General features: G+C 40.4%; 1 protein-coding gene across 1 annotated transcript in view; it reads right to left on the bottom strand.

The window, feature by feature from the left end:
• The window catches only part of fndc7b (fibronectin type III domain containing 7b), a 54,938-nt gene that overhangs the window by 16,968 nt on the left and 23,857 nt on the right, over positions 1 to 14,113 (bottom strand). Inside the window, exons 25-41 of the mRNA XM_042513396.2 lie at positions 13,765 to 14,022; positions 12,683 to 12,943; positions 12,022 to 12,285; positions 10,983 to 11,243; positions 10,538 to 10,798; positions 9,381 to 9,641; positions 8,302 to 8,571; positions 7,019 to 7,279; positions 6,632 to 6,892; positions 5,644 to 5,907; positions 4,982 to 5,242; positions 4,612 to 4,872; positions 3,794 to 4,054; positions 2,615 to 2,881; positions 2,272 to 2,532; positions 1,062 to 1,319; positions 717 to 977 (exon numbers count right to left, since the gene is read on the bottom strand). Of these exons, the coding sequence (XP_042369330.2) occupies positions 717 to 977; positions 1,062 to 1,319; positions 2,272 to 2,532; positions 2,615 to 2,881; positions 3,794 to 4,054; positions 4,612 to 4,872; positions 4,982 to 5,242; positions 5,644 to 5,907; positions 6,632 to 6,892; positions 7,019 to 7,279; positions 8,302 to 8,571; positions 9,381 to 9,641; positions 10,538 to 10,798; positions 10,983 to 11,243; positions 12,022 to 12,285; positions 12,683 to 12,943; positions 13,765 to 14,022 (4,452 nt within the window). The remainder of the gene's footprint in view (positions 1 to 716; positions 978 to 1,061; positions 1,320 to 2,271; positions 2,533 to 2,614; positions 2,882 to 3,793; positions 4,055 to 4,611; positions 4,873 to 4,981; positions 5,243 to 5,643; positions 5,908 to 6,631; positions 6,893 to 7,018; positions 7,280 to 8,301; positions 8,572 to 9,380; positions 9,642 to 10,537; positions 10,799 to 10,982; positions 11,244 to 12,021; positions 12,286 to 12,682; positions 12,944 to 13,764; positions 14,023 to 14,113) is intronic.

Raw genomic sequence — 14,113 nt, 5'->3', positions numbered from 1 at the left:
AAGACAAGAGTTTGCTTGTGATTAGGGCTGTAAATATATGTATATTATACAGCTATTTTCATCCTTGATTCATCTGTTGATCATTTTCTCTAAAACATTAGACATCAGAAATGAAATCACAATCATGTCACAATTTCCCTAAATCCAAGGTGATGACAGCAGATGCCTTGTTGTGTATAACCAACATTATTACTTATGGGATGCTGAAGTGGAGAATGTTTGGCATTTTTGCTCAAAAAAGTAATTAAAGATGACCTCTTTTGCTCATTTTCAGGTTTATACTTGTATTTTAGGCTTCTATAATGCTTTGAAATGCTTTAATAGTAGAAAAAACACCTTTTTTTGTCATACTGGTCAGTGTTTCCAGTGTTTCTGTATCTTAGCATTTTTGCATCATTTTTGCAGCCGAGGAATGGTTGTGACACAGTGTAGTGGCACTTTGTACAGTGAAAAATCACCAATAAACTAAGCTTCTAAACCAAATTTCACAACCGGCACGAAGGTGATCCGAAATCTTAGAAAAGTTAAAAACCTGCAGTGTAGATGACATCATGTAGACACTGGCAGTTCCTAAGGTCATGTAAAATTTCATTTGGCTTTCTGTAGTTTGTTTATTCATTGTCATGTATTGTCTTTAAAATTAGCCACAATAGTTTTTGGTCAGTGTTTAGGGGTAGTTCAACGTCTTGTTATGTGTAGTACAAAAGTGTGTTTACCCATTCGTATTGAAGTGCTGTTGCTCGGCATGCTGCTGCACCGGTAGTCATTCGCAATGACGTGAACAGTATACTGTTCACCACAGTGCAGGTCGTCCCAAGTACACATGGTTGTGTTTGTGGTGCACACATGGGTGTGGCCGTCTTGTCCCACTGCGATGGCCAAGTAGGTATCCGTCCCATCACTTTTGGCCCAGCTGGCCGAGCTCGTATTGTTCTCACACTGTGTATAGGTCCGCACATGCTCAGGCACGCAAGGACCTGAGGATAAGTGTACTGTTGCATTATGAACTTACTTCACTGTACACCACGTAAGTATGACAAAAATATAAACGAGAAGAATACCTGTCTTGAACTCTTCATGCTGACTCACAGCGCTGTCACATCGATCATCTTGAGCTTTAACAGTGAAGGTAAACAGCTGTCCACATGGCAGCTCAGCCTCTATCATTGTCTCCTCGGTTTGGAAAGCTGTGGTGTATCCCAGGTCTCCTGTGGCCGTCACCATGTAGACTGATGCCCCTTTAGCCCCTGACCAATCCAACACCACCGTCTCATTGTCACATGACCCGCTGACTGTGAGGCCAGTTGGTTTGCAGGGTTCTGGAGGACAAGACAATTTTATTTTAGTTCAGATTTTGCTGTTGAATTTCCATTTCTGACATATGAGTTCCAATACTGCTGCAATGTAGGGCTGCAAATAATAATAATAAGTATTAATCATTTGTTCTATAAAATATCATAGAGCATTTCTAAAGCATCTTCATTGTCATTGTACATGTCCAGTGAGATTTAACACGAACTGAAAAACTAAACAAGCAGTATTCAATTAACTGTCAGACGACTAAACAAATAAAAAAGTATTTACAATTTAAATGCTAGAACATTTGTTGTATTTTTACCTTAAAAAATACTTGAAACAAGTAAACAAGCATTGGAATCGTCTAGAAATCAACTCATCAATCGATCAGTGAGTTAACTCAGCTCTGCTGCAGCAATTATTTTCTCCAAAATGGCTTGTTTAGGAAAAGTACTAATGCAGCATACAGTCTGTCCATTATACAGTGACTGCATAGAGTTAGCTGACAAACAGTAAGTCATGAAAGAAAATGACAAATATTTTCAAAATAAATTATATCAATAAAGAAAATGTCTAAGTATGGAATTCTTTAACCTACATAGAACTTTTAGAGCTAGTATTACATTTTGGGTATTTTGGTTATATTTTGGTTTTATGAAATAAAGTTGGTGTTGAATACTGCAAAAACCTTCAAACCTTTATTTTTTTCACAATTTTTTCTTCTTGCATGACTGTTGCTTGTAAAATGAAGAAAAATAAATAGAGTAGATAAAAACACAAAGACTGAAATTATTTTAATAAAATTTAAAAGTCATAGAAACAAATTTAGGCTTTAGCACGGACCATATTTTGTAAAACCATGATGGAGATGGACGATCAGAAGGCTAATTCCATGTCTTTGTAACTAAAACCCAGTTTCTCCATTAATGAGTCTATTACATTACCATTTAATGAGTTGATGATGATGAGCCCTACCTGTCTGAATCTCCACAGTGCTGCTGATTTCACTGTAGCACATGTAACTGTATGCTGTTACAGAGAATTCATATGTTTCCCCGCAGTACAAGTCAGAGAACTGGCAGGTGGAGTTCGTGGAGTTGCACCGCAGAGTCTCTCCCATGCTGCAGGTGGCAGTCGCCATGTAGAGCTCAACTCCCTCACTTTCCTCCCAGTACATATTGGCTGTACTCGTCCCACACTGCAGGTCCACTCCTACGCGCAGAGGTTGACAGGGCCCTGGACAACATGTTAAGTTAAGTATCAGTGATGTCATTCACTCAATGCCAACTACTCTGGGCTGAGATGTTGCTCAACTCACGTGTGCTGAAGGTGACGTCAGTATGTGTCTCAGTCTGACATTGGTCGCTGATGGTTGTGAGGCTGACGTTATACATCTGACCACACTGCAGCCCCGTCAAATAACACATATGCTCATCCTCATCAGTCTCACATGAAGCCCAGTGGCCATAAGCTCCCACGGCCATCACCCTGTAGGAGTTTCCTCCATTGCCTGAACTCCAAGAGACTTTGGCAGTATCATTGTCGCAATCCAAATAAGCTGCTACATCTACAGCGGCACAGGGAGCTACAGACAGAAGGGACGGAAAGACATTACAAGACATGAATGCAATTTCATTGCTCACTCTTCAAAGGTGCACTGATCTTCACACATATTGTCAAAGTCCCAAAATCTAGGTCTTGAAAGTTGAAAAATAATACAAGTAAACTGCATATTAGGGGCTTATGTGAACACCACCCTGAACACCACAATTCTTACTAATAAATGGAAGGTAAATTAAGTTTTCTGGCATTCGAAACCTGCACTGTTTATATTCTTGCTTGCTAGTTTACAGTCTTCAGTGTCACTGCATTTTGCAAATGTGTTGCTAAATTTCTTTGAGCATTACCGCCATCTGTTCATCTGTGGGATATCATGACAACTTGTAAATACACAAGATATAAATAAAACAGAAACACATGCATCAAGAAACTACTCCATAGCACTACTGGAGGTCAGAAACACAGGGTATATTTTATTGAAGCACATAGTACTTAGTTGGTAAGGATTAAAGTCAAATGTCTCCCCTTCAATTTTTGAGATGTGACATTGAGTAAGGGACAGAAAAATTATGTCACAATAAAGTTGAAATTGACCATTTGGATATGAAATATCATCACTTTCATCCTATTAGAGATTAGAAAAAAGTGGATGTTTGTGCCAAATTTAAAGACATTCTCTTAAGGCCTTCTTGAGATTTCATGTTTCACAAGGATGAGGCAGACGCAAGGTCACAACAATCTTGTCCTTTTACCACCAAAATCTAATCAGTACATCAGTGAGTCCAAGCATATGTTTGTGCCAAATTTGATGACAATCTCCTCAAGGTGTTCTTGAGCGATTGCATTCACAAGAATATGATCAGAGAGACAGACAACCACAAAAGATAATGCCTCCACGGCTGTCGCCACTGTAGAGGCATAATAAAGTGCACCGTACCTGAGACCAACAGGACTGTAGTGGAGGCGCTGCTGTTAAGTGTCTCTCCAATAGCAATGACATTGGTGTAATAGACGATTCCACAATGTAGGCCTTCGACATTGCAGAAAGTGTCTGTGGCGTAGCAGGACAGAGAGTGGCCGTCGCGCCCGGCGAGAGTGGCCTCGTAGCCCACTGCACCATAACTGGCCTCCCACGACACGATTCCCATGTCGTTCTGGCAGTTCACATTGGTCTGCACGTTGTTGGGCGGGCAGGGCTCTGAGAGCAGAAAAAGAGGCAGGAGGGTGTTTCATCTATACTGTATAATAAACAACACAAATACACTACACAATCTTACTTTGAATATTTTTAAATTCTAATATTCACAGCAACAAATACTAAAAACATGCCAAAAGTGACACAGTTAGCCCTGTCACATCCACGCATTTTGTCCTAGGGCTGCAACTAAGTCTTCATTTCTGTATCAGTCTCTGTTATTTCCTTGATAAATAGATTTATCATTTCAGTGCAAAATGACAGTAGAATTTCTGAAGGTGATGCTCTTATGTGTCTTGTTTTGTCTGATTGACTCTCCAAATCCCATAGAGATTTAGTTCACTATCACTTAGAACATGAAAAGAAGCAAATACGCAAAAATTGAGAAGTTGGCAACACAAAAGGTTTGGTATTTGTACTTGAAAAAAATGACTTAAACAGCTATCAAAATAGTTGCAGATATTTTTTCGGTAAAAAAAATAAAAAAAGAAATAAAGAAAACAAATAAATAATAAAAAAAAAGGAATAAAGTTTTCATCTCATTGACAGTGTTTTCTCACCTGTCGTAATCGTAACGCTTTCGGTCGAGGTGGACACGCCCTTGCACACGTGATTGTGTGCTGTAACATTGACGCTGTACGTCTGGCCACATCCCATGTTGTACATGGCGCAGTAGGTGTCGTTGGTGATGCAGGAGACCATCAGGCCCTCCTCTGTTACACCTTCAGCTGTGTAGTAGCCAGCACCATCTGTCATGTCCCACTGCAACTGTCCGATCGTCAGGCTGTACTGAGTGGTGATGTGCTCAGGGATGCACGGCTCTGGGAGAAAGTGTTAATGAGTAAATAATAAAAGTGATAATAAATATCAAAACACATTACTGAGCTACAGGAGACTTTAAGGAGCTTTGTGCTGTGTGCTGTCACTCACCAGTGTCCAGCTGTCCTGTCATGTGAGCGACGCAGCTGCAGGTCTCTCCCGCAGCTGTCACAGAGACAGAGTAGGTCTGGCCGCAGAGCAGCCCCTCCAGGTCACAGTTCGTAGTGTTGGCCTCGCAGGTGACAGAGTGGCCAGATTCGGTGGTGGCCGTGACCATGTACGACAGAGCTCCATCACTTGGGTACCACGACACAAGGGCCGACTGCATGTGACAGTCCATCACTGCCTTGATATGACTCGGCTTACAGGGAACTGGGAGGACAGTAATACAGTCGTGATTTTAGTTTCCTTTGGGTTTCTCACCTCATTGCCCTAATGTCTAAAAACAAACTAAAGTGAAACTGAAAGACAAGCTTGTTAATGATGATAAATATACAGTGAATGGAATTGATGTTGCTGATGCATTATCTAACTCTTTGACAGTAACAGCTGTATCAGTGTTTCATAACTGACATATATGACTGACCTATCCTTTAAATTTAATACATTTTTAGCAAAATAAAATCTTGGTTTTATCTAAAGGGTTTCGTGATCCTAAAAAGGTAGAAAATCCCCTCAACTTTGAGAGAATCTATGACAAGCCCTTATTTGTTTCATTTCTGATTCCAGCCTCCATCCTTAAGATACATGTCCGTCACTTGACTCTGTCCCACCTGAAGGTGTGTCAACCACAGAACTGGCCGGGCTGTCGCAATATCCATCAGAGGAGACCACGGATACGTGGTAAATCTGGCCACAGCTGAGTCCTGTCACACTGCAGGAGCCTTCGGTTGTGCCCAGGCAGGTTGTGGTGTGACCGTGACTGTCTTGCACTGTGGCGATGTAGGAGTCCGCTCCTGGGCTCTCAGACCAGGACACACTCAGAGTGTTTTCCTCGCAATCCACCACAGAGGAGACATTTTCAGGTGTGCACGGTGCTAGTGAGAAGAAACAAACAAGAGGCAGTTGAGAGTTTTAAGTCTCAAAGTTAAAAAAATATGGTTATATGGTTAATAATGGTTTCCCTGCCCAGAGTTAAATGAGGAGATGAATATCTATGTTATGTCTGCACGCTAAATATGAAGCTCCAGGCAGCAGACAGTTAGTCAGCTTAGTCAACACATAACCTAGACTTGGAATAACACTTCATCTACCTGGCAAATAATATGTTTCAATAGAACGGAAATGTTAATAAATTAGTTTAACATAATGGATAGATGCCACACAGTGATTTAGTGATAGCTAGCTCACATGATTGCAAAAAGACTTTTGGATAACAGTTAGCCTATTAATAATTGTGTATTGTAAAAATATTATAATTATATTGAATTTTTTTTGTGAAATTTTCAAAAAAAAAAATAATAATATAAAATAAAATATATATATATATATATGTGTGTGTGTGTGTGTGTGTGTGTGTGTATGTATGTATGTATATATGTATATATGTATGTATATATAATGAACATTACCATCTTGCTCTGAATGACAAGAAACAGAAATAAGCACTACCTGCACAAAATTTACGACCAGAAAATGAGAAATCAAAAACACTTGAGAACAGTCTCTTTGCTGCAGCTCTGGATAACTCGTTCTTGTAAAAAAATGTAAATAACAGCATGTCAGAATTCATGAACAAAAATAATGAATGTCCTAACATACCGGTCCTGATCGTCACACTGTCGCTCTCTTTGCTCTGGCAGTCTTGGTCCTCTGCTAACACAGTGGCTGTGTAAAGCTGTCCACAGCGCAGACCTGTTAGTTCACAGCGGTTCTCGTGGGAGCTGCACTCGTCCACTTGGCCATCAGTTCCCACTGCCCTCACACGGTAAAGCTGTCCTCCCCTGCTGTGGTTCCACGACATGTAGGCAGAATTGTCTCTGCAGTTCAGACTGGCATCGAGGTTCTGAGGAACGCAAGGCACTGCGGGGAGTGTCAATACTGACATTTAGGCTATTTCTGCAATTGTTTATCCCATAAATCCTGAACACTGCAGCTTTTAACATTTCCTTAAAGTAGGTGTGTGGCATGTACAGTGTTATACCACACCTGTTCTGACCATGTCCCCTTCACTCTGGGTGCTGTTGCATGTTCGTCCCTCAGCCATGAGGTATAAAATGTACATTTCTCCACAGGGCAGGTCTGTGATGTCACAGCCACTGTCCGATGTGGTGCAGCAGGAGGTGCCACCGTTTATCTGCTCCAGCGTTGCTGTGTACGTCACTGCACCAGGAACAGCTGACCAGGTGACGCTGACCGTCTTGTTGTCGCAGCTCACAAGTTTATCTATGTCCTCGGGAGGACATGGAGCTGGGGAAGAAGAAGAACTGTGAGCTACTATTTAAAATTAACCATTCCAGATTGTTCCCTTATATGGCATAAACCTTGGATTTGTACTTATACAACAAAAACAAAGTAGCTTCAGCTGATATACATGAATCTGAAAGAGCTACAAAACCAACAAATGGTGTTACTAGAAAAATATTCCTCCATTTGTTAATCAATGTCTGATTTATACAAAAAAATTATTTAGATCATCATGGTTTAATTAATGCATGGAAGAAAATAAGCAAATAGAGGTCACCTTTTATACAGAGCAGTAAAGCCTGAACAATTGTTCGGTAAGCCAATATTATTGGCTGATACAGATATATATAACAGGTATATCAGTATCTGCGTATATATATATATGTGTGTGTATATGTATATACAAGCTGTGAGGTATGGGACTAATTCTCCAAAGATGGTGTTGCTGACATCAAAACCTGCAAAGCAAAGATAAGCCATGGGTCTGGCAAAGCAGGTCATTGGTTAATTTCTAGAATTGGTATAATTGGTTGTCAGTGTGTAATCATGTTTAATATTCTTTAATTCTTTAAGAAGACAGCCTTATAAATACCTTTGTATGGTAATATCTGTAAAAACAAAAATCGTGCTAATCCACATAGAATAAGTCTATTTTCGTTATAGCTCAAAAATTCAAAAATTGGTTATCTGTGAATTTACCCTTCATAAGTTGGTATAACTTGGAAAAATTCTACATTAATCAGGCTTTATCGAGCAAGGTTATCCTCCTTTCCTAGCTGTGTGGTCTGTACCTATGTGAGTGCAGACCTGTAGAATTTTCTATTGAAATAATTTCAACAAAGCAAAAACCATTCATAATTTTTTGAGGGAACTGAAAATATCCATTGAAGTCAATTAAACCAACAATGACAATCACCAGACACAGCACACTATGTTTGTGCCTCCAAGTCTACTGTTTTTTTTAAATGATAAATACTGTTTTCAATATTAATTTATATTATAGATTCTTTGTATTTTTCATTTACCAGTCTCAACTGTGACAGCATTGCTGGGTGCACTGGAGCACTGCTGGTCGCGGGCCTTCATGGTAAAGGTGAGGTTTTGGCTACAAATCAGCGGTGGCAGAGCACACATTCCGTCTGATGTGAAGTTACACTCGTACGACTCCATATCGCCCTGGCTGTCCGTTGCCATGACAACGTAGTCCTCAGCCCCAGCAGACTCGTTAAACATCACCCAGGCTGAGTTCATCAGACAGTCAATTTCCACGTCAGACAGGCGAGGTACGCAGGGAACTAGAGGAAACGGGTCAGAAAATTAGTTGTGCGGCCTCATTTTTATTACACAATACGCTTTCAACCCTGACAGTGAAATATATTCATTTCGAACATTTTCACAGTGTTGAAAAGTTGCAGGAAAACATTACTGCTGTGTGTTATGGCTGCCTCATAAGAACGCAGGGCTCATCAACACGGATTTCTACAGTCACTCAAGTACTACATAGTTTTCAAAACCGTTCAGTATAAAGGCGTTTGTGTGATATTACATTCGTGAGAATGAGATGGACGGGATCACAGTAAGCTCCCCCTTTGACCACCAAATTCTAATCAGTTCATCTCTGACTCAAAGTTAATATTTGTGCCAAATTTTAGAAAACTCCCTTAAGGCGTTCTTGAGATATCATGTTCACGAGACTGATACAAGGTTACACTGATCTTGACCTTAAATCACAAAAATCTAACCAGTTCATGGTTGAGTTCAAATAAATGTTTGTGCCAACTTTAAAGAAATTCCCCCAAGTACACCCTCCCTTAACGCAGAAATCTTTAGTCTTCCTTCTGGTTAGGCAGGCCAAGCACCTTCAGCAACACAGTAATTTAAAGTAATGCACATATGTAATAGACGCATTGACACAAAAGATACACAAAGTTAAGTAAAAAGACACAAATAGGATTTAAAAGAGTAAAATGAAACAGAGGATCAAAATAACCTAAAATGAAATGAAACTGATAAAACAGAAAAATAAAAGAAGAGTATTTGTACAAAAAAAGAGAAAAAATCTGCCTCTTCTTTCAAGTAAAAGTAAAACATTACTCATCCTTACCTGTCTTGATCATTTTTGTGGGGCTGTCTCTGCCCACACATCCGTCTCTTGATGGTGTGATGGTGACATTGTACTCTGTACCGCACTGCAGCATGCTAAGATCACAGCCGCTGGTTGTGCCACTGCAGTTGTGTCGGCCACCTGCAGCGTCCACTGCTGACACCATGTAGTCGACTCCCGCCACGCTGTTGCTCCAGGTTACAGATACAACACCGGTTGCACAGTTGACAGTGGGAAGGCAGTCCGGTGGAGGACAGGGAGCTGAAAGGAAGAAAGGAAGAGGAGGTGAGGATAAAAGAAGAAGGTAAAACTAATGCACAAGACACTCATATAAGAAAGGGACAAAATACTTATTTTTGAAAGACAATAGGACAACAAAGAAATTTAGGGTAAATAAGAAAATTAAAAGACCACCTTTTTCCGAACTAAAATACTAATGTACCCCTGCATTCACTGAAAACTATCACAACTAAACTTGCATGTTTTGCTTGTTTGCCTGCCTTCTGTCAAATATAATGGAACTAGATGGCGCTCAGCTTGTGGTGCTCAAAGCGCCAAAAATACATTTGCAAAACTCAATAGCAATGTCTCTTTACAGAAATCATGACCAAGATAATCCACAGACTATGTCATGAGCAGTTTCATGTAGGAACTATTTTCTTTCTACCAAACTACATCCCCCAACCATATCACTGTCCAAATGGTAGCATGCATCTACTCGTGAACGACATGTAAACATTAATGGCTCCCTCCTCCACTGAGCTGCCACATTAGCTAGCTCAGTGATGCTATATGAGCGAGCAGTAGATGCACTTGTGGTGATACAGTTAGCATGTATAGTTCGGTAGAAAATTTTTCTCCAAATAGTTAAGACACTTGGCAACACACATCAAAACAATCAATATTGGTTAACTGCAATATAGTTAAGAGGGAAAATATGCATTTTTGATTCTGGGGTGAAGTAAGGTGACGTATCTATTAATCTTTTGAATCGAATCCAAATCTGATTGGATAGGCTCAAAAGTGCGCAAACATCAAGAACCACACAGTTTTTGTACTTAGAAGATGAAGTACTGGGGATTCAAGGTTTTCACACAGCATGACATTGTGTCTTTGTAATGAGATGTACTGTAACAATCAGCCAGAGCTCTACCCACCTGTGAGGACCTGTGTTATGAGGCTGTGGGAGCTGTTGCAGGCCTCATCTTGGGCCACCACTGTAACGTTGTAGGTCAGGCCGCAGTGCAAGTTGTGCACTACACAGTGATGCTTGTTCGTCTGGCAGACGCTGACGTGACCTCTGCTGCTCACCACGGAGGCGCGGAACTGAGAAAAGTCACCCATTGACTGCCAGGTAACGTTGAGGACACCGGACAAACAGTCAAGGTTGTTCTGTATATTCATTGGCACACATGGAGCTGGAGAGAGAAAGAGCAAATGGAAAACATCTGTATGGTCACAGGTTTGATACCATCACAGGTATGTGAGCCAAGGAGAGTGGAGATTTGTGAAATCTGAAGGAGACATGAATAAAAGATAAGCTCATCACAATTCACACGGTGTTTCAAGTAACCAAAGACAAACCAAATTTGTCACACCTACCAGTGTGAATCACTTCAACCTCACTCTTGGCTCCGATGCAGTTTGCATCAACACCAGCAACATAAACCTGGTACTGTTGTCCACAGGTCAGACCAGATATCTGGCAGGTGGTGCTGCTGGTGTTACAGGACCACTGGCGGCCCTGTGCATCCACAGCCAGCGCCATGTAGGAGACGGAGCCCTGCGAGGTCTGCCACGACACTGTGATGTTGTCCGAGTCACAGGAAGAGTCGACTCTCAGCTGGGTTGGAGGGCAGGGAGCTGAAGAAGTGAAAAATAAATGCAAAGTCATCATTTGCAGCATCATAAAATGCAATAAAAGAGTGTGGACAGAGTTTTTTTCTCTGCGGTTTACCTTCATGATGTGCAATTACAAAATGTTTACCTAATATATATACATAATACTGAAAGTGGTTACAAAGCAAGGAGAGGAGTTGAGGAGATAGTACTGGATAAATCGTATAAACAGTAGTGTAAAAGTTATTCACAAACAGTAAAAATGTTAGATGAAAGTACCAAAACAGTTGAAATAACTGCCTTTAATTAGTAGACAAATTGCTGAAATTGGTAAATGAGAGAAACTTGTAAATTTCCTCAAAATGATAGCTTAACAGTTGAAACAGTTGGCCAAAAGTAATGGATAAATAGTCAAAATAATTTACTAAAAATACATGAAAAATGTGTGAAACAAATAGCTGAAAGTAACTGTAAAAAAGTAACTATAAAGTCAAAATAGCCCCATATTCTCGGTGGTGGCTGATTGATAAACAGTGTAAAAACTATGTTAAAATGAATATCAATATAAAAAGATGAAAGTGAAAGCTAGTTAGAAGTAACTGATGAAAAGTTGAACATTTTGGGAAAAAACATTGGGAAAACAGTTGAAATACTGACTTAAATAAATGGCTAAATAATTTTAATAGTTTGCTGAACGTAAGATATAAACAGTTTAAATAATAAGTTGGCTATAAGTAATGGCTAAAGAAAAAAGTAGCCTACAGTAGCAAGCCGACAAAATCTATAAAGTATGTCAAGTTACCTGTGTTGATTCTGTTCCAGTCCTGGGCAGGACTCAGGCAGTTCTGTCCCTGTCCGCTGACACTAACCCTGTAGCTCTCCCCACAGCGCAGAGAGGTGATGTTGCAGTAGGAGCCGTTGGTGTTGCAGGTCTTCTGGTCTAAAATGTCAAAGGCATCAGCTGAGGCGTTGTAGTAGAGGATGCCGCTGCCTGGTGTCCAATGTACAACAGCAGTGTTGGTTTCGCAGTCCAGGGAAGTCATTAGACCACTGTGGGGACAAGGACCTAGACAGAGAAGGATATAGAGAAGAAAAAATTAACATATAGATGGTAAAATTTAATATCTGTAAAATACAAAAACAGGTGTAGAGTTTTAAGTAATTTAAAATTTATGGAAGCATTTTCACATGGAAAAACCTGTCTATCAAGTGCAGTTGCTTCTGTTACATAGAGCTTGAGCTAGGAATGGGTTGATCCAAATCAGTTCAGCAAAACTCAACTTATATATTCTTTTTATGCGGTTCAAAAAGTGGGTAAAATAAAAATGACTAGTCCTTTAAAATGTAAAGCCCTTCAACTGTCAAACAAGGACATATGGTTGCTTTGTTACTTTGCAGAGACACACAGCAGCATCTTTTAGCAATGACAGCGACATCACTGTTTAGCTGCTTTTGTTTATTACCTGTGGTGGCAGTGATGGTCTCGCTGACCAAACTCATGCAGGATTCATGGCGAGCCACCACTGTAATATTGTACACTTGCCCACATGCCAGGCTGAGGAAATCACAGTTGGTGTCAGTGCTGTTACATTCAGCATTGTGACCCAGACTGCCCCTAGCAAAGACAGTGTACGATGTGGCCCCAAGTGCTGAATCCCATGTCACCACAGTGATACCGGTCCCACAGTCCACTCGTGCAGTGGGGTGGGAGGGAGCACACGGAGCTGGTGGAGAGAAAGATAGATAGAGAGAGAGAGAGAGAGAGAGAGAGAGAGAGAGAGAGAGAGAGAGAGAGAGAGGCAGGGTCAAGGGTTGAGTCTAGTCCTTATAGTCATTATTGAACACTATTATTCCCTCCATCACTTAAGCTTGTAGTGTACTGCCAGCATTCATGGTGGAAAGTAACCAAATACATTTACTGTAATTAAGTACAGTCGGCCTTTTCACTGCTTTGATTTGTCATAGTAAGACAAGTGCAGGTGTTTCTAATAACATTAACAATGGCTTAGTTCTGTTCAATGTGTCCCAGTAAGTAATGATAGTGTGACAATGACCCAGCATTCACAATAACAGGATATGGTTTTTATTCTTTGTTAAATTCAAGGACTTTTCCAGGGTCTTTCCATGTCCAATTCCATCAAATTAATTACTAATTTACAACTTTGTGTATAGAGAGTGCAGATAGTCAGTTCACCAACCAAGCTTATAAAAATAAATCTTTTACCTGTGAGTATAAAATGTTGGCTCTTGATAGCTCTATAAATGCAGAGCTGGAACTTTAAAAAATCTTCTGTAGGTCTTTTCACTTAACATACATGTTGATAAAAAAGATCATTATCCACCTTTGTGCACGTGAGTACAACATTCACAGAAGTTTTGCCTTCACCATGTTTCATTGTGGTTCTTCTAAAAGTTATATTTTCTTACACTGGCATGCCTTGAATTCCACTTTCTCTGCTTCTGATTATATCTTTACAATAGTTTCAGTCCTGCTTTGTAATGCTATTAGCTTGCTGTACTCTATTCCTTGCTAAATGATTGTTACCTGTTTTAACACTTGCAACAGCTGGTTCACTGCTGCATGTATTCGTGTGGCCGACCACGTTGATAACATATGTCTCCCCACAAGTCATCTGGTCGAAGGTGCAGTTAGAGCTGCTGGAGTTGCAGGTGATGGTCATCCCTCTGCTGTCCACTGCTGTCACCACCTGGGTCTGGTCCGGCCCTGAGTTTCCCCACGTCACTAATGCCATGTTGGTGCTGCACTGTAGATCAACCATCACACCTTCTGGTTTACAGGGGGCTGAGGGTGACGAGGTAGGTGAATAAGAAAGGTCGAGTGTTATAGTAATTCATGGTAAGGAAGAAAAAGCAGATGTGAGTTTTACATTTAG

The sequence above is a fragment of the Plectropomus leopardus genome, chromosome 5, assembly GCF_026936395.1.
Source record: "Plectropomus leopardus strain MGB_pleo_1.0 chromosome 5, ASM2693639v1, whole genome shotgun sequence".
NCBI classification, from domain to species: Eukaryota; Metazoa; Chordata; class Actinopteri; order Perciformes; family Serranidae; genus Plectropomus; species Plectropomus leopardus.
The sequence above is the reverse complement of the archived record's forward strand: the minus strand, read 5'-3'. Positions and strand labels throughout refer to the sequence as shown.